The following is a 20,332-nucleotide window of genomic DNA, read 5'->3' on the forward strand; positions in this document are numbered from 1 at the left end:
ACCTTGTGTTTGACAAGTTTAACTAAGTATGCCTACCTTTTTATCAAATTAAAAAATGGCAAATTAACATAAAAATATAAATGTAATACATTATATAGCTGTAATATGGAAACCACCAGAAAGAAGAAAAAGAAATCACTTGTAATATTTACATCCAAAGACAAGCACTATTAGCATATCAGTGTGTATTTATCAGGACTGTTTTGGTTACAAGTAAGCTTAGGAAGAAAAGGGGACTGGTAAGTCTGATAAGTCACTCAAAAACAAACCACAGAAAAGGCTAGGGTAGAGCTTGACTCAGGTCTAGCTCAGATTCAGACTCTATGCATTGCCTCATCCTTTCAAATCAGGCTTCTTTGCAAGACTAGAAAACAGAGCCACTGATAGCTTCCTTTCTTTACCACCAGAGAAAGACAAGGCTCTCTTTTCTTAGTTCACAGCTGAAAACCTCTAGGAGAAATTTCTAATATTTGGTTTATAGTCTCTCTCCTGCTTTCCACTTATCGTAAGGCCAAACGTCTTAAGGTACTCTGATTAATAGTCTCTGATAGAGCCAAAGCCTCATCCTGGAGGGTGAATACCCCTTGGTAGAGCTATATTTTATTTACTTCCTCTCTCAGATAAGGTTTAAGTACCTAACTTAAGTACTTAAATTTATTTTTGGTCAAATATGAATAGTTAATGAGTATTTAAAGGTGTGTGTGTGTGCGTGTGTGCGCGTGTACGCGCGCGTGTGTGTGTTTTCAGATAACAGTATTATAGTCAATTTCTGGCTTTAATAAATAAATGCCAAATTGGAGATTTGATACTAAAGTCTCATTTGTATTAGGCTTTTATTCCTCCCTCAGGATGTGTACATGACCCAACCCATGCATTCATCCATTATTATTAACTAAATTCCAGACTTTATTGGCATCTCACTGAGGTCTGTTCACATTATGTAGGTATCGATTGCGTTTATTGTACTCATTTTTTAAATAATAGTTAAGATCAGAAGTTAATTTGGCTTTATTGTGATTCACAGTGACTTTGTTTAGATAAGTGGTATTTCTCCATCTTTTTTATATTTAAATATGAATAATTATGTTAATTTTTTAAAAATTGTGATTCCATATTACTTGTATCTAAAAGTTGTAATCTTTGGCTTAATTTCAGGGAGCTCTCAACATCAATGATCGCACCATACCTCAGCCGCCTATTCTTCAGCTTTCAGTGGAGAAGCTGAGTAGGGATGGAGCTTTTCTCATGGATGCAGGCTCTGTGAGTTGTCTGACTGTGACCTCTGCATACTACTACTATACCTTCATTCCCCTTAGTAGCTGTCTTCCTGAACTGATTATATGCTATTTAATCTATACATTTTTGTCTTAGCCACCTTCTCCCTCCATAGCTTCCTTTTATACCAACCATAAAACATCTCATCTTGGTAAATAGTAGTTATTATTAGTTCAGTTGAAGGCTCTACAATCTCACTAAACTTACTTATCATTTTGAGCTTTTAAAACATACTCAGGGTAAAGGTGAGTCAACGGGTCACTCTATGCTACATCTCAAAATAATTTTCTTCCTATCTGCAGGTACTGATGCTTTGGGTTGGAAAAAATTGTGGACAGAATTTTCTCAGTCGAGTTCTAGGAGTTCAAAACTATGCATTAATTCCACACACTATGGTAAGACTATCTAATTATAGTGATTGTAGTAGACTTAAAGGACATTTCAAATGTGGCAAAAACATGTGTTGTGCAGGGTGTCATGTGGGGTCTCTGGTCCCACTCCTCACACAAGAATGCAGGATATGGTGAGGCCAAACAGGAACACCCACGGAGCCATAGGTAGGGGAGTCATACCACTATATTCTCACTGGCGGCTGGGTTGGAGACACAGGAAGCAGTAGCCACACGATCTGCAACCCGACGTGCTAACTGCAATCCGCTCTTGCTAGCTCAGCCACCATCTTCTTGCTAGCTCCCATTTGCTGCTAGCGTAGCCACGACAGTTTTATTAGTGGCCAGTGGCTCACTGGTTACAGCTGACGGCCAACTAGCCACAGCTGATGGCCATCCAATCACAGTTGATGGCCATTTACTACCCGAGCCAGCACCTTTCCACGTGAGGCCGAGAGCCTGGAAACTGCACTCCTGGCTCTGTCCCCACAACATGCATAGCCCATTTTGAAATCATAGCATAAAACTAAAAGTTTTTCCAAAAAATAAAATGTTACCACAGATTGTTTCTCTTCCAATTGAAAATACTCATTTTATGTCTTAAAGGCATTTTTAAGGTTACTTTGCATCATTGATTTATCTGTTCTTTTTTTAGTTTTTTTCAATTAGAGTTGACATACAACATTGTATTAGTTTCAGGTATACAATGTAGTGATTAGACATTTATATAACTTATGTAGTGATCGCCCTGATAACTTATGTGTTCTTATGTGTCTGTGACAGTACACTATTTTATGGAGAAATTAATGAATTTTGTCGATGGCAAAATAAAGAAAAAAGAAAATAGCTTGCTGTAATTGGCAATAGCGTTGTAACTTTTCTTGTTTTTGTCTTTGGTGTTTTTGGCACGTGATTTGATTGTCCTTTTAACTTCTGCTTTGGAGTAAGAACTAACTAATTGCCACATAAGCAAATGATTTGTAATCAGTGTCAGTTGGTTACTATTGATTATTGAAGAAAGTAATAATGGACTCTCTATCACTAGTTCTGTGACCTTGGACAAGTAATTAACATTTTAACCTCATTTATAAAATAAGATTGCTGTTGCTTATGGAGGAGCACTTGAAATAATCCACGAGAAAGCATTTGTTAAAAATTCAAAACTGTGCAAACGCTATATACTTTTTAAAAATTATTTATTTATTTATTTATTTATTTTTAAATTTTTATTTATTTATTTTTTTCCCCCAAGTCAAGTTGTTGTCCTTTCGATCTTAGTTGTGGAGTTCAGCTTCAAGTTGTTGTCCTGAATTTCAGTCTTAGTTGTGGAGGGCGCAGCTCAGCTCAAGGTCCAGTTGCTGTTTCTAGTTGCAGAGGGCACAGCCCACCATCCCTTGTGGGAGTTGAACTGGCAACCTTGTGGTTGAGAGGATGCGCTCCAACCAACTGAGTCATCCGGGAGGCAGCTCAGCTCAAGGTGCTGTGTTCAATCTTAGTTGCAGGGGGCGCTGCCCACCATCCCTTGCGGGACTCCAGGAGTTGAACTGGCAACCTTGTGGTTGAGAGCCCACTGGCCCATGTGGGAATCGAACCGGCAGCCTTCGGAATTAGGAGCACGGAGCTCTAACCCCCTGAGCCACCCAGCCGGCCCCACAGTTTTGAATTTTACCTGTGGGTTTAACTCCATTCATAGATGTCATTAGGAGATTCTTGTATTTAGAAGACATACATGTCAGGATTATAGCTAGGCTTAGCACTAGCTTTCAGGCTTTGAGTAAAACTACTGGTCTGAATAACTAGACATTTTAAGTAAAGAGGAAATAAGAAATTGTCATATTTGTAACAATTGCTTGAATGAATCAGTTAATTCTAAATGTCATAATAAAATGGAGAGTTAGGATGTTCTTCTAGATCAGGGCCCAGCAAATTATGCTCAAGGGGGCCTGCCACCTGTTTTTGTAAATAAAGTTTTGTTGGAACATAGCCAGGTACATTCACTTATGTATTATCTATGTCTACTTCAGTGGAACAACAACAGAATTGAGTAGTTGCAACTAAATGACCTGCAAGCCTAAAGTATTTACTTTCTGTCCCTTTAAGAAGTTTGCCCACCCCTTCCTAGAAAATTGTGGTATGCAGAATCTCAGGTCCCTCCCCAGACCTCCTAAATCAATATCTGAAATTCAGCAAGATCCCCAGGTGATTCATCTACACTAATACCCCCTTACCTGTGGTTTCGCTCTGTGTAGTTTCAGTTACCCATAGTCAACTGTGGCCTGAAAATAGTAAATAGAAAATTCCAGTAATAAACAATTTATAAGTTTTAAATTGCATGCTATTCTGAGTAGTGTGATGAAATCCTGCACCGTCCCACTCCATTGCCTGGCATGTAAATCATCCCTTTTCTAGTGTATCCATGTTGTATATATGCTACGTGCCCATTAGTCACTTAGTAGCTGTTTCAATTAGCAGATTGACTATTGGGATATCAGAGTGCTTGTGTTCAAGTAGCCCATTAATAGTGCCCTAAAACTCAAGAGTAGTGAGGCTGGCAATTTGGATATGCCAAAAAGAAGCCGTAAAGTGCTTTCATTAAGTGGAAAGTGTATATGTATAGAAAAAACATAGTATATGTAGGGTTTGGTACTATCCACCGTTTCAGGCATTCACTGGGGAGTCTTGGAATGTATCTCCATGGATAAGGGGGGACTATTGTACATGATAAAGTTTGAGAATCACTATGGATGATATGTTAGCTATTTGATTAGAATAACTTGGATATTGCCGGTTTTTGTTTAATAGACAGACCTTCCGGAACTTGATACACCAGAATCTGCCAGAACAATAGCTTTCATCTCTTGGCTTAGAGAGCAGAGACCATTTTTCCCAATACTTTATGTCATAAGGTAAGTTGAATTTTTCATTTGCTAATAGTGAAACAGTTTGTTTGGTCTTGCAAGAACCTGTTTTGAGTCATAGATATATGCCACCTATTACATAAGCAAACCCTTTAGAATAATATGGGGGGGGGGAACTCTTTCTGCCATTTTTCCATGCGGCCATAATGGTGCGCATGAATGTCCTGGCTGATGCTCTCAAGAGCACCAACAATGCCGAGAAGAGAGATACATGCCAGGTTCTTATTAGGCCTGTGCTCCAAGGTCATCGTCTGGTTTCTAGCTGTGATGATGAAACATGGTTACATTGGCGATTTTGAAATCATTGATGATCACAGAGCTGGAAAAATTGTTGTGAACCTCATGGGCAGGTTAAACAAGTATGGAATGATCAGCTCCAGATTTTATGGCAACTCAAAGATCTAGAAAAATGGCAGAACAGCCTGCTCCCGTCCCGTAAATTTGAGTTTCATTTTACTGACAACCTCAGCAGGCATCATGGACCATGAAGAAGCAAGATGAAAATACATAGGAGAGAAAATTCTGGGATTCTTTTTCTAGGGATGTAATACATACATGCAAATAAAATGCCTCAATAGAAAAATTTTTTTAAAAGAACATAGAAAAAGAAGAATTTTCAAACAGTACTAAATTATGCTTTGCATTCAGTTATTAATAAACAGTGTGTCAAAAACCTTGTGACAAATCCACTGTTTATGACATTTTATCTAATGCACATAAATATTTTTCTTTTATTCCTAAGGGATGAGAGTCCAATGAAAGCAAACTTTCTTCAAAACATGGTAGAAGACAGAACAGAATCTGCATTATCATATTATGAATTCCTCTTGCATATACAACAGCAAGTCAATAAATGAACAAATGAAGATATTCGACTCGGTTATTTCTAAGGAAAGTCATGATAATGCAGAACACCTGAGAATGTATAATACCTTCCTTTTCTATTAGGTTTGTGGACTGACATGTTGATTATATGTTCTCACTGTGATTTCAACAAACTGTCGCAAATAAAGGACCACAGCAGAGACTCAAACATGCAACTCTGAAATACTGTATTTTTAAAATCAAAATATGTCTACATATGATCAGATACCTTTTTTCCTTTGCTGCCAATTATGTTTGAGTTGTTATGGATTGAAATAAGATGAGACAATATTGCAGAGGCAAAGTACATTTTGTAAAATAAAGACTTCCGTGTTCCAAATGTATATTTCTCATTTTTTTCTGAATTTTTGGCTGCTACATTTAAAACCTCACAAGACAAATGTTGCAGGGAAGTTAAAAATCCATTAATGATGATCTTTCTAAAATAAAAAAATTTTAGAAGTAAATAGTATATAGAAAAACTAGAATCCATCCCCCATACCTTTTTTTTTCCTTATTTAAGGAAGAAAAAGGATCATCATGTTAACCAAAACTAGAGTAAACTAACTCTAGTCTAGTTTGAGAAGAATATGAAATAATACAGTCAAGCTTTAAAATCTGTCAGTATTCTCTATACTTGAAGAACAAAGTCACCTTGATTTGAAGTGAAAACTGTAATTAAGTTGTTTTCTGATTTGACTGCAAAAGACTTGGACATGCTATCTTATTCTGCAGTGAAAAGAATCTGAGCTGTCTTCATTAAATATGTTGGGACTAGCAATGATAATAGGGAGATGAGAAACTGGTTATCTTGATCCTTTAAGTGGGTTTTGTTTGGTACATTTCTGCCTGTGATATGTAATAAAAGTGTTATATTAGTGAATTGAGGATGAATTAAAGAAATTTAAAGTTTTCTTAAATGCTGTCTCAAATGCATCAGTAACATTTTTCTAAAGACTTTAAATAGAAAGCCACTCATAAGAGGTTTATTCTTGGATATTAAAACTTATTAAAGCATGAATGCTGCTGTTTGATTTGATGGATATTAAGATTACATAAATCCAGTATATTGAAGTTATGAAAGAAACTTGATTTCTGAACACGCTCAAGAGACTGCGTTTTTGATTCAGCCAGAGAAATATAGTCAAAACCATTAAGTGACTTTTGTTTACAAATAGGTAAATTATACATCTGTATATTTAAAGTGCTGTGATAGAGTATCTTTAATAAGAGTTTGGCCCAGTATTCACAGATTCATATTGTCTTGTATGAACTTCTTAAAGTAAAAGATGTTCATGTGTAATACTTGATGAAAAGATTATTGTTTGTTTTAATGGGTTAGAAAAATGTGTTTACAATCTTGGTCTCATATGATTACCAATGAAATAATAACTTTCAGGTTTACATCAATATGAGCTGACTGTAACAGTTGTTTTGGGATAGGGAAGAAGCAGGTCCCACTAGAATATATACTACTGTCTGTCATCTGGATCAGAATAATTGTGTTTTATAAAGATATCATCTCCCTTAAGCAGTGTTAAGGTTTATTTTCAGTATGCAAATGGTACATTGAACTAGAAATATTCTTGAAAACTGCTTCATTTATTAGGAAGCTATTTTCAAAGAGTAGCAAATCAAAATAAATTTGTATTTTCCCTTCTTTTAAAGAAACAGTCATTATTATGCACTGATGTTTCTTAAAATAATTAAAATTCTCTTCTTAATGTGAATTTTAAATGTTGATATTTGTAGGTCCGTTCTTAATAGTACTAAAGAATCTTCCAGAGGGAAAAGTGTGCTTCTTGGGACAATACTCTTCCTTGTGCCTCACTTCATCCCTAAGTGGGTATGACTCTTGTTATTACTACATGCTTTGTTAGTAGATTTCACAAATTTATTTTCAAAAATTTACTTTAAAAAATTATTTTAGATATTGTGTAACATGTGCAATCCAGAATAATTTTATAATAGCCAGGTCATAAAAAACATAACTTTAGTTAGGATTCACAATATTTGTTCTCTGGATAATGAGGGAATGAATGAACCTTTTGGAGATATTGATATTAAGCAATTATTTTTTGCAATATTGAGTGTGTTTTTTAGTTTGATTTTTTTTTTTTTTTGCAATAGGGCACTACCTGCTATCTCATCTTGTGTTACTTTTTTATGTAAAGCAACTAATATTACACTATGCCATATTTTTTTTATTGTAGTTATAAATTATGAAAGATCTTTGAATTTTCTACAGATCTACAACTACTAAAGTAACAGATAAGGGCAATCTTGGTATTTAAATCTGAGCACGGCAGTTCTACCATAAAAAGTACTCTATTTTTCTAATTTCTAGGATTTTTAAAATAACATTTCTGTAAGTCTGACATATTAATATTCACTCAAGCTGTACCATTTATTTTAGTTTGCATATATTTCACTGTTTTAATTTATGTCTATGTTTTAATTAGAATAAAAGATTTATTTCTTCTAATCAAAATGCATAACAGCTATTATCTAGGGGACCACCAAATGTGATTTCAAGATTTTGTTAACTATTACAAATATAATCCTTATATAGAAATTTTAATTTTGTAAAGTAGTGTATAATATTGTAACATGAAATTCTTGTTCTCAAATTCAAATATGTATTGATCTTCAATGTGCTGTGTTAAATCTTGCTTCTCTGAAATGTTAGAGACAAGATTTGTCTTCCTTTTTACAGTTTGTAGTTTTCACTGTTTTATTCCTGTAAAAAAAAAGTCATTTGTAACCCATGCAAATAATCATTTGAACTATGCTAATTTATCAATTTGGCTATTCAATAAAATTAATTGAAAGAGCTTACATATAGTGACTAGTTATTTAAAGTGATATGAATAACTTGCCAATCACTGAGTAGTGCTATGTTGTGCATCCAAGTAGTCAGTGGAAAACTATTGCTGAAGGTACTTTATATTTAAATCTAAGTCAGTTTCTGGGAGGTTATAAACTGAATTCTTCATGCTCACTCCTCAAGGATAGCTAGGTTTAAAATTCTAGATCGAGTTTTTTTATCCCAAATATGTTTACAATACTACTGCATTATCTTCTGGACCCTTTTACTACTGATAAAATGCCTACTGTCCCTCTAATTGTTTATTTGAAGATTATCTGTTAGCTTTTAAGATTTTTCTTTTATCCTTAATCTATAGTTTTACTACTCTGAGTTTATTGTTCATCCTGAATGTTTTTCAGAGCACACTTTAATCCAAATATCCTTTTCTATCTTCAATTCTGGAAAATTCTCAGCTACTTTATATATTTTTAAAATTTTTATTTTTATTTATTTTTTTTGGCTTAATGACAGAAATTTATTTTCTCCAAGTTCTGAGAGAGCCCACTTTGTGGATTATGGACCTCTGTCTCCTTATGTCCTACGTGGGCTTTCCTTGGTGCAGGCATGTGGTGAGAGAGTAATCTCTCTTCCTGTAAAGGCCACCAATCACATCAGATTAGGACCCCACCCTTATGACCTATCTAGCCTTAATTATCTCCTGAAAGCCCTATCTCCAGGGGTTAGAACTTCAGCGTATGAATTTGGGGACACAATTCAGTCTAAAGCAATATAGAAGGTTTTTTTGTTTCTTCTAAATCTAATTTCTCCCTTTTGTGTTGTTTACTATATTAAATTTTATTTTTAAGTTGAGGTATAAATGACGTATAAAGCAATTTTCTTTAAAAATATTTGCTTCTCTGTCATTCCCTCTATTCTTTTTTCACTCTTGAAATTCTTATTTGATGTATGTTTTCACTAATTCCTCTTGTGACTATTTATTTGCAGATTGAAGTTTAATTTTATCTATTGAATTTTATTCATGCATAACTATTTGTCATTTCCAAGACTGATTTTTTATATCCATTTTTTATTCATTTCTTCCTGTTTGTTTAATAATGTATTAAAACTGTTTTATAAAATTATTTCTGGGGCTGGCCCGGAGGCACAGGTGGTTGGAGCATGGTACTCCTAACTCCAAGGTTGCCAGTTCAATTCCTGCATGGGCCAGTGAGCTGTGACCTCTACAGCTAAGATTGTGAACAACAGCTCTCCCTGGAACTGGGCTGCTGTGAGCAGCCGGAGGTTTGCGTGAGCTGCCCCGGGCTGCTCAGTGCTGCCGCTGGAGTGGCCGGTGTCCTACACAACTAGACTGAGAAACAACAGCTTGAACTGGAGTGGGGGGAGGCGGAAGAAAGGGGAAAAAGAACTATTTCTGGAATTAATTCCAATTTGTAATTTGACAGAATTTAAATGTTGTGTATCTTCATGTTAGTTAGAATTTGGATTTGTAGGCTCATTTGAGTAGGTGGATTTTTACTTTCATTTAGCTCACTCTGTCCATGCCCTTCCCAGCTATGGGTTTTTCAGTTGCATTTCCTTCCCCAAAACTAAGGCTCATGGGGGGTTTCAGAGCTCCTGTCCTGCAATGATTTTGGGATAGCAACATTCCAGTCACCCACAGGGGAAAGTCTAGTTGTTTGCCCTCTCTTTTGCCTCCCTGCTTAAAAAGTTGAAGTTCAAGGCTATGTGGGTCAATGGCAAATGATTTTAAAATATTTCTGGAGGGAGAACAGACCTCAGGTAGTGAGTTTAGCCTGTTCGTCCCTGTGTCACGTGGAGCACCTTCAGTGCACCTTACCCATAGAATGTGCTATTATTGCCTGCTTCTGGACCTGCAGCCGGATAGACATCAGACTTCAACTCTGTAATACTTTGTATCTGCTGAGTACTTTGATCTGCTGAGATGTTTCTGTTCTTTTTGAGTCCAGCTATTTACTTTTATCCTTTATATTTTTAACTGTTATTGTTACTGCTGTGTAGAGAAGAAAGGGGTCCAAGCATGAATTTACTGCCTACCTTTAATCCCAGAAAATGAGCTCTAGGTTTATACTTGTGACTCAATCTGTTCAGCTTTGTATCTAGTTTATCAATAAAGTATTAATATTAGCCTACCTAACTAATGCTAGGATCAAATAAAAATTATACATAAAACTCAATGAAAATGCCAAGTTTTGACATGTCCTCTGAAAGAAAATTTTCTGCAGCTATTCAGGTAAGTTTAATCTACTGCTCTCAGTGCTAGCTTTGGGGCAAAGTGGAAAATTAAAAAAAAAAAAAAAAAAAAAGGGGACGGGCTTGCCCTTGTAAACACTATAGTGAGAGAGATAGAAATTAATTCGAGTTGTTAAACGTGCGGATAATTTATCAAAGAATCACATACACCACAGAAGTACAAGGAAGGTTAATTAAACTGCAGGAACCCCACAGGAAAATGGTTTCCCAGAAATAAGCATGTAATATGAAATCTTGACAATTCTTACCTGACTAAATGAGCCATATTAAATCAATACATCTCTCTGAAGAACCAAAATTTTCATTTGGCTTCTATAGATTTCAAGTGAAAAAAATCTTTTATCCTGGAACTATTATTTGGCCTTGACTCATCAGAATTGTACCTCATCAAGTTCTGCACATTTATTACTATTTTACAATTATTTGAATTGTAGGATTTTTTTTACAGTGATGAATTCCACATTTTATTTTGGGTGGGGCAGTTTGAGTATGGTGTAGTGGAAAGAGGAAGGGTCTTAAAACCGAAGGATCTTAATTCAAATTTAGTTTTCACCATTTCATTCTTTGCGGTCTGGGCAAGTTCTGAATTGTAGAATATTTTAAAGACAGTCTGAGCCTAGGAGATGTAGATCTGTACAGATATACAGGGGAAATTCTTCTAATGCTTTAAGATTATTAGCGAGGGCATGTCCCTGAGATTTAACTTTCATTCAATCAAGGGGTAAAGTTCAGTGTTTTTACTTGAGCTCCTTATGTGTTGAATCCAAAAGGTAAGTTGTTTGTTTGCTTTTTGTACACTTTTTTCTCAAACTCCTTTTCTGTCTGGGACAAGGTTAGGTGACTGTCAGTTAAATACAATATTTTATTACTTTCTAAGAGGGGCTTCACCTGCTTCCGGATTTTGAGTGTGATTGTGCAGCAGCCTTCATTGCAGGGGGCGCACGAGGCTGCTTCAACCTCTGTAGCCTGTCAGCGAGGGATGACGGAGGATACAATTCCTCATTCATTTACTCATCCACTTAGTCATTACTGAGCTCCAGGGCTGCATTTATAGGACCGAGGAAGTTTGTTTTCATGGGTCCTTTCCTCCACAAAAGTATACTTAAAATTATATATTATGACTGTGTTGGCATAAGGACGACTGTAATCCAGGCTGGATCCATTATTATTTATTCTTACATTTTGTTCTTATTTTTAAAGAACTTAAAAACATTTTCTTGGGCTCCTAAGACCGTCGTGGGTCCTCAACATTGCCTAATTGATGTCGGCCCTGCTTAGCGCTCACACTGCTCTGGGCGTTACATCCTTGAACAAACCACAGTGCTTGTCTTCACGGTGCTTACATTCTAGTGAGAAACAGACAATAAACAAAAGTACATTTAGCTTGCGAGGCGGTTTTAAGTGTTAAGGAGAAAAGGAAAGCAGATAAAGAGAATAGGTGCTAGACTTACCGGGGTGATCACTTCATAATTTATATTAATGTCTAATAACTATGTTGTACACCTGAAACGGATATAATATTGTACGTCAACTGCTATTCAAACATTTAAAAAATTACTTAAAAAAGAGAATAGGTAGTGTTGAGACGGGGTGGCAATTTAAATACAATGGACTGGGAAGGTGTCCCCGGGAAAGTCTTAAACAAAGACGTAAAGAAAGCCTGGAAGAACCATGCACATTTGGGAGAAGAGCGGTAGAGGATGAGGAATCAGTATCAAGAACAAATCCAAACGTCACGCTCCTTAAAGCGTCGCTCCCGGAGTTACGTATTCCAGAGGCCTATAAGCGAGGCCGCAGAAGGTCAGTGGAAGACGTGCCTGCCGTCGCAACCTCCATTTTGCTTCCTGGCAACATCCTCAGACGAGAGTACTCCTAACTCCCCTTCCTTTCCCTCTAGTCAGGCTAGATGCCGATTTTCTTCACCTCCGAGTGGACAGCAGAGCGACCTGGTGGCGGGGGAGAGGAGCGGCAAAGGCCAGCACAGATGGGAGCAACTGGGGCATCCCGCTCTGCCCTCATTCAAGATGGCGGCTCAATCCTCCGCTTGGTCCCGTCAGGCGGTGCGCGTGCTTAGCCCGCAGTCTCCAGCCTCGCGCTCTTGGGGGCGGGTCTACGGTGGGGAGGGGTACGCGTGCCGTGCGGTCGGACCTGAAGTCCTCCGCTCTGTTGCTGCAGCCACCTGTACTATCATCGTCACTCCTCGATTGTGGAAGGGAAGATGGAGCCGGTGACCGTCGCTACCGACAGCGGGGACCGGCCTGCGGCCCCGGTGGGCTCAGGCCTGTCGGCTTCCCAGCGTCGGGCCGAGCTGCGGCGGAGAAAGCTGCTCATGAACTCTGAACAGCGCATCAACCGAATCATGGGCTTTCACAGGCCCGGGAGCAGCGCTGGTGAGAACCTGTTTCCCCTCAGTGTCCCGCACACCCCTTTCAGTCTTCAGGATCATTCTTTCTTTCCCTCCACCCCACTGATCTTTTTGACAAAGCCCTGCTCCCTGATCCTCCGCCCCACTCTGTCCCCGATTCCTAGGTGATGTTCCAAGTTCTCACTTAACCCCCGGGCGTTTCTCGTTGCTCTCCTCAGTTTTCCGGAGGCTTCGCGCAGAGGTTGTCCTACCTCCGCCGCGGGCTGCGATGCCCTCGCTCCAGAGCCCCCCTGCCTTGGTGCCTTCTGCCCAGTTTACTAAGACGACCGTTTCATCCTTCCCCACCACTTCGCCTCTCTTAAAGGGCGCACGTTTTATCCCCAGGCCGGCTGTTCTCCCTATTGTGCCTCTCAGGAAGATTGTTTTCCTTTCTGTTCCAAGTGCTTTCCCTTCCCGTGCCTTTTCTAATATCTGTCTTCTCTTACTTTTTGCTATAACTCTTTCGGCCTGCATGTCTTTACTAAACTGCCCCCTAGTCCTTCCTACATGGACCACGGACTCTTACAGTCATATCCTAGTGACTGTTCAGTGCCCTCAGCAATGTCATCTTCAGGCCTTCTAAAACAGGCAAAAAAAATTGGAGCGACCGTTCTTTATAGACCCAACAAGTGGGAAGGTCTTCTCTCCTAGTGTGCAGAGATTGATGTGATTGATGTCAGGAACTGCATTTAACCCTAACGGGAGTTCCTCATTTCTCCCCAGTGACATGTAGAGTGAGTGTCTTTAAATTTTTTTTTATGTGAATATTTTTTGAACACGTAGTATGTGCTAATGTTCTTTAAGTTTCTTTTGAGTGTTGCCTTTAGTAACTGGCCTGTAATCATTGGTTGCAAGCTCCTTAGATCTTTGTGACTTATGTTCCATGGGGCTTTAGATATATGGTTCTGAACTTAAAGACAGTTCACAGGTTTGCAACTGAAAACTGCTAAAACAGGTAAGAGCACTATGTGAAATTCTCCTAGAACCATAGTTAGAAGACGCATTTCTTCCTTCAGTGATTAATAGAATATTTATTCTTTCCCAAAGAAAGCATTTGTTATCTTTTTTGAGGTGCATTCCATATTTTGTGGTTTTTTGTTTTTTTTTGCTTTGAAAATTTTATGGCGTTAAGGTTTGGTTTTGTTTTAATGCAGGACAGCATCCTAAAACTACGTAAGTCCCTACTAATGGCTCCCTGACTACAGTAGGAGGATTACGTAAACAGTAGCTGTAGGATATGCCACACCCTATGCTGACAGCACTCTGGACTCAGAAATATTAAAATATAGATATTAAATATTAAAATACAGATGTTGGAAAGCTTTAATAATTTTCCGTTTTTAACCAAAGAAGCTACAGCAGGCAATACAACCATACTGTGGGGATGGATGTATTATCCATAAAAACTTGGGCTTTATGGCTTGTTCAACCATGTCTAACTCTCTTTCCCAATTTGTCTAGTAGTCTTATCTTCTACCCCCAAAGTTTGGATTATATATTCTGTAGGAATACTCTTTTTGGGTGATGTGTTTTTAGGGTGTAGAGGAAGGAACTAGTTTATGTTTTATGTAGAATCAGTATTAATTTAGATTCAAAATTCTAGCTCAGTGGCATATTTTTTTATATTAATATGAAAGGTGTTTGCCAGTATGTAATACATAAGGCTTCTGAATTTCTTTTCTCAGAAGAAGAAAGTCAAACAAAATCAGAGCAGCAGGACAGTGATAAACTGAACTCCCTCACCATTCCTTCAGTTTCAAAGCGAGTGGTGCTGGGTGATTCGGTCAGTACAGGAACAGCTGACCAGCAGAGTGGTATGGCCGAGGGAAAGGGGACTGAGCTGGGAGACAAATTGGACTCTTTCATTAAACCACCGGAGTGCAGTAATGATGTAAGCCTTGAGCTCCGGCAGCGGAACAGAGGGGACCTGCCAGCAGACACTGTCCAGAGAGGTTCTCGCCATGGCCTAGAACAGTACCTTTCCAGATTTGAAGAAGCAATGAAGCTAAGGAAACAACTGATTAGTGAAAAACCCAATCAAGAGGATGGAAATACAACAGAAGAATTTGATTCTTTCCGAATATTCAGATTGGTGGGATGTGCTCTTCTTGCCTTTGGAGTCAGAGCTTTTGTTTGCAAATACTTGGTAAGAAACATAATGAAAAATGCAAATTGGTGATAATAATGAGTGTTTTTAATCCATAGAATTCATTGCCAATATTAGTATTTACCAGATTCACCGGGCTATTTTGAGATGTATTATAAACTGCTATTCACCTTAGTTATAGAATGAGGTATTCTGATTAAATACAGAGCCTAATAATAGTTGTTAAACACTTGCTACATGTAGGTCCCATTCTAAGTGTTTTACATATATTGATTCATTTAACCTCATCCTTATGAACTAGGTATCATTTTAATCTGTGTTTTATAGATGAGGCAATGAAGACTCAGAGAGGTTAAATCATATGCCCAAGGTCACCTACAAAATGATAGCTGGGATTAAACCCAGGCAGTTTGATTCCAAAACCAAAGGGTAAAGTACCTACATATATGTTAATTGCCACTTTTCAAATATTTTTAAACATTAAAATGCAGTTTCTATGGTTTTGAACATGATATAATATTTTTATGGTTGAGAAGGCATTTCACCATTTTATAATGTTGTAGTAGCATCATAAAAATGTAGTCTATTTTTACTGTACCTTCACATGCCAATGGCTGTTAATTGAAAGTTGGGATTTACTGGTTTTATTTTACAGTATGTGGAGGAATGAAGAAAAGCAAGTGTCTTGCTTTTTGAGATATTTCCATTTTCTCAAAATAATTTTAAGAATACCTGTTGAGTGGTAGGCACATAAGTAAATTTCTAGATAAGTAAAGTTTATATTATTACTCAAAAATGTTTTTAAACTATTTTATGCAAATCTTTTCTTAAAGAGAATCTGTTGAATAAATTTGATTTTTTCCCCCGATGATAATTTGTCATTATAGCTTTCAAAATTCAGTGAGATGTGTAGCTACTCTGTGCTTTCATAAAGTCCTATTTTTGTGCCTCATATTTGTGTGAGGGTATTTTGGCTTTCTGGTTTTCTCTGTTCTCAGACTTTAAATTGTTATTTCTCATTGCTCTCACTATGTTTCCATCTAGTAATGTTTGCTCCTTCACTCCATAATATTTTTAATTTTAGAAATAAATATAAATTAAGTATTGTTTTGATCTTTTCTATTTTGTTATGTGAGAAGCCAGAAAACCAAGCTGTTTTATGACAAGAGTAGCTTGTCATTTGAGGGCCAGAGATGTCGTTTTATAAGTTAATTTCTTGTCCCAAAGTCTGAGGAATGTATGGCATCTGTTTTGAATACTGGGCTTTTTATGTGTGCTTTGAAATTGCCAGTTAATTACCTCTAGATAAGAAAGATGTTACCGTATGATGTATTATACATCTATCACCATTGAATACTTTGTCATTTAAAATATAAGTTTTTATGAGATAAGATATTTTTGGGGACATTAAAGAATGTGACTTGACTTGAGAAACATGATTTATGATAAGGAATCAAATCCCTTTATTTTCTCCACCCTTCTGCAGAAACAAGTCTGCTTTCAGCTGCTAAAATTAAATATTTTATTACAGAATTTTTGCTTGGAATTTATAGCTGCTATTAGTTTGATTTATTGGATTTGAATAATTCTGTTGGAAATATGTAATTGTATCTTCTATCTTCACAGTCCATATTTGCTCCATTTCTTACTTTACAACTTGCATACATGGGACTATACAAGTATTTTCCCAAGGTAAATGAAATTTTTTTCTAAATTATGGTGATGCAGATTCATTAATGACTAGATAATCTTAAGAACTTTAAAAAAATTGGTCATACTTACAGTCTGAATTAGTGCTACTCAACGTGTGATTGGCCACCAGTGCTGATCTTCAAACTATTTGTTCTGTTTGTAGTAAGTTCAGAAAGTGAGTAATTAGAAACTTTCATAGCAATTTGACATTGCCATTATATTTTTGTCATATTTTACAAAAATGTTGGTCCACCATGGATTAGGGAAAAACTTCAAGACAGAATTTGAATAGTACTTGTATAAAAGTGTTCGATTTAATTACTTAGTAAAAATTTAGTAACACATTTTGTTTATGCTAAAGGAAATTAATTTAAAAGTGGGTTCAATGATCTTACTGTGCTCCTTAGTGGACACTTAATAAAAATGCGCTTTATCTTTAATGCTGAGGACCTGATATTTACAAGAAATATTTGGCCAAATTGCAGAACAGAATCATGAGGAATATCAGTGTTTACCTGGCCTGGTTGACTACAGATAGATACACAGTTTTATGGGACTTGGCTTTGCTGACATAAAAGATAACCTTACTTGTGTAATTGAGTTTTATGTGAGTTTTTTGCTGAGAAAAAGCTACTTGGCTATTTGCTTAGTGATTTGTAATGCACTGATAGACCTCATGTGTGTTTTTAATGTATTTGAAACATTTATATTTTGGGGAGGTCAAATACACACTGTGAAAGTAAAAAAAGAAATGTTATTTTTAATTAATTTTTTTATGATGCCGATGTGTACTTATTGACCCACTCCCAAAAGTGTAATTTTAATAAAAACATTTGTTCAGAAATTTGCCCTTGAAATACTGATTATAGTTTTGCAGTAGCAAGTTTGGAAACAACCTAAATGTCTACTAAAAAATGGCTAGTTAAAAAAGTTATGGCAGATCCATTTTAATAAAAACAAAATGATGAAGCTGTCCATGTACTGAGAATGGTAAGCTTGCCTAGAAATATTAAGAGAAAAATATCAAAATACAGAATAGGATCTATATGGTATACTCCCTTTTTTTTTGTAAAAAGGAGGAAAATAACGTTTGATTTTGCTTATCTATGTGTAGAGAAACTCTGGAAGAATAATACATGAAACTATTAACTGGTTGTTTGTGATAGGAGTGTATATGGGTTACGAGGTGAATGGGAGACAGAGAAAGAAGGGAGACTGCTGTATACTTTTCTCTCAACAAAACATTTTGTTTCAACAGTTTTTTTTTTTTTTTTTACTTTATTATTTTTTTATTTTTGATTGAGGGTGCAGCTCACAGTGGCCCATGCAGGGATCAAACTGGCAACCTTTTTGTTATCAGCACCACACTCTAAACTAACTGAGCTAACCAGCCACCCTCAACAGGTTTTAAACACGCAGAAAAGTTGAAGGAATTGTGCAGTGAATACCCATTTATACTTACCACCTAGATTCTATAATTGATATTTCATTGTATTTATCATGTATCCAATTTTCTATGAATTTTCAATACAATTTTTTCTTGATGCATTTCAAAGTACGTATGTTGTAGAGGTAGATATCAATACTATACCCCTGCACGTTTCAGCTTACATATCATTAACTACAATGCAATGTTTGTTTATGGTTCTTTTTCTTTTCTTTATGGTAAAATTTTCATATAGTGAATTGCTCAAGTCTTTAGTATACCATTTAATGAGTTTTGACAACCTGAGAAACCCAAATCCTTTCAAGGTTTAGAACATTACTGTCAGGGAAGTTTCATCATGCCCTTTACAGAAAGCCCAGCCTCTACACTCTGAAGGACAGATTTTCTTTTTCCTACTGTAGATTAGTTTTTCCTGTTTTAGTACTTCATGTAAATGGAATCATTCCTATACATGCATTTTTGTGCAAGGCTTCTTTTATTCTGAGTAGTATTTTTGATAATCATCCATGGTGTTGAGTGTATTAGTAATTTATTCCCTTCTCTTTTTTTTTTTTTGTGGAGTAATATTCCATGGTGTGAATATATCCATTTATGTACCTAATCTGTTGATAGACACATCTTGGTTGTTTTCAATTTTGGGTTATTATGACTAAAGCAGTTCATAACTTTCTTGTATGAATTTTTTTGTGGACATAGGCTTTGATTTTTCTTGGGTAACTATAGATTTTTATGTTTAAGAAATTTTTGAACCATGTGACTCGATTTGGTGACACCAACTAAGTAAATTAAATAAAAATTCAGCTTTGAATCTCTTAAAAAATAATACTAGAGAATTATGTTAAGAAATAAATGTTAAATGATATCCTATTGCATGTGTAATCAAGTGTGAATTGCTTTGCACTGGCAGTTAGGGTTCTACAGAATGTTCCTATGATTCTGTTACAAATTACACACTTTCCTCTAGTACACCTATCACTCTTCTGACGTTGTTGTCATGAGCCTTAACTTACAATAAGATTTCTCCTCATACTTCTGCCCATCTAAATCTTGCTCATTCTTGAAGGCCTGTTTTTAATTCCACTTTCTCCTAAAATTCTTCCCTGTGCTTTATTTCTACATGAAACCCTGGGGTAATTTCTTTCTCCTTTGAACCACTTTGCTGCATATTATCCATGTCATTCGTGTAGCAGTTATTTATATTCTGTCTGGTAATGTTTTTCCTGTTTTTTTTTCCTATGCTGTTGAACATATATTAAATTGTTGTTTTATGTCTTGCCTCTAAGACTTTTAAAAAAATTTTTGATAGCAAAAATGGTGTCTTTTTTCCCTACTGCTTAGCAGTTTGCTGTTTTACATATATACTCAATGAATGTTTGTTACTATTATTCATTGATGTTTTGAAACATCATTAACGGTTTTGAAATCAGTTAGGCAAAAATGGCAGGACTGATAATGTTTTTTTAGAGCTTACGTAGTCTTTGGAAAGCTGTGAAATTTATTTGTCCTTCTCTGTACAGGGTGAAAAGAAGATAAAGACAACAGTACTAACAGCTGCACTTCTGTTATCTGGAATTCCTGCCGAAGTGATAAATCGATCAATGGATACCTACAGCAAAATGGGCGAAGTTTTCACAGATCTCTGTGTCTACTTTTTCACTTTTATCTTTTGTCATGAATTGCTTGATTATTGGGGCTCTGAAGTACCATGAAGCCTGCAGAACTCTGAAGGAGAAGCTTACAAAAAAACAATTTCTATATTACAGTATCTCTAAAGGAGGAAAATCAGTTTACACCTTTTTGTAATTCTTTTACTTTATAGGGGTTGTAAAACTACTGATTAGGAATGGAATCACAGGTTCCCTGATTTAAAAGGGTTGAGTTTATATTAATACTGATGGGAAGAATAGAGTACCAATGTCATTAACTGATTTTTTTTGGTTTAATTAGAATCCCTAGTCTATACTTTTCCCTAACTTCTCAGATTTGTAACTCTTTTGGTGGCTGAGCTAGTGCTTTTAGGGGAGCAGATGAACAGATCTCAGCCAGACCCTTGTATTTGGGGACTGCATCTTATATTTGTGTTGTTCTGTCCTAAGAAATGGAGCCATCTTAAAAATAAAATGAAAGAAACTAAA

General features: G+C 36.3%; 2 protein-coding genes and 1 pseudogene across 3 annotated transcripts in view; all 3 read left to right on the forward strand.

Annotated features, from left to right (window-relative positions):
- SEC24A (SEC24 homolog A, COPII coat complex component) overlaps positions 1–8,284 on the forward strand; it is a 54,256-nt gene extending 45,972 nt beyond the window's left edge. For both annotated transcript variants that reach the window (XM_019740260.2, XM_074313527.1), the window contains exons 20-23: positions 1,156–1,260; positions 1,578–1,670; positions 4,467–4,570; positions 5,325–8,284. In XM_019740260.2, coding sequence (XP_019595819.1) covers positions 1,156–1,260; positions 1,578–1,670; positions 4,467–4,570; positions 5,325–5,439 — 417 coding nt within the window. In that variant the 3' untranslated portion in view covers positions 5,440–8,284. The remainder of the gene's footprint in view (positions 1–1,155; positions 1,261–1,577; positions 1,671–4,466; positions 4,571–5,324) is intronic.
- Positions 4,607–5,242, forward strand: LOC109451781 (small ribosomal subunit protein uS8; annotated as a pseudogene).
- A 4,370-nt stretch (positions 8,285–12,654) lies between the features above and the next one.
- On the forward strand, positions 12,655–20,332 carry CAMLG (calcium modulating ligand). The gene is made up of 4 exons (XM_019740390.2): positions 12,655–12,937; positions 14,637–15,097; positions 16,685–16,750; positions 19,715–20,332. The coding sequence occupies exons 1-4, from the start codon at positions 12,766–12,768 to the stop codon at positions 19,904–19,906; spliced, it is 891 nt and encodes a 296-aa protein (XP_019595949.1). The 5' UTR covers positions 12,655–12,765; the 3' UTR covers positions 19,907–20,332.

This window comes from Rhinolophus sinicus, linkage group LG10, assembly GCF_036562045.2.
Source record: "Rhinolophus sinicus isolate RSC01 linkage group LG10, ASM3656204v1, whole genome shotgun sequence".
NCBI lineage: Eukaryota > Metazoa > Chordata > Mammalia > Chiroptera > Rhinolophidae > Rhinolophus > Rhinolophus sinicus.

Excerpts from the sequence above, each read along its gene's own strand:
- CAMLG (XM_019740390.2), top strand. The coding sequence starts at position 12,766 with ATGGAGCCGGTGACCGTCGCTACCGACAGCGGGGACCGGCCTGCGGCC. Across the intron at positions 15,098-16,684 it reads CTTTTGTTTGCAAATACTTG|TCCATATTTGCTCCATTTCT; the intron begins GTAAGAAACATA and ends CTATCTTCACAG. Across the intron at positions 16,751-19,714 it reads TATACAAGTATTTTCCCAAG|GGTGAAAAGAAGATAAAGAC; the intron begins GTAAATGAAATT and ends TTCTCTGTACAG.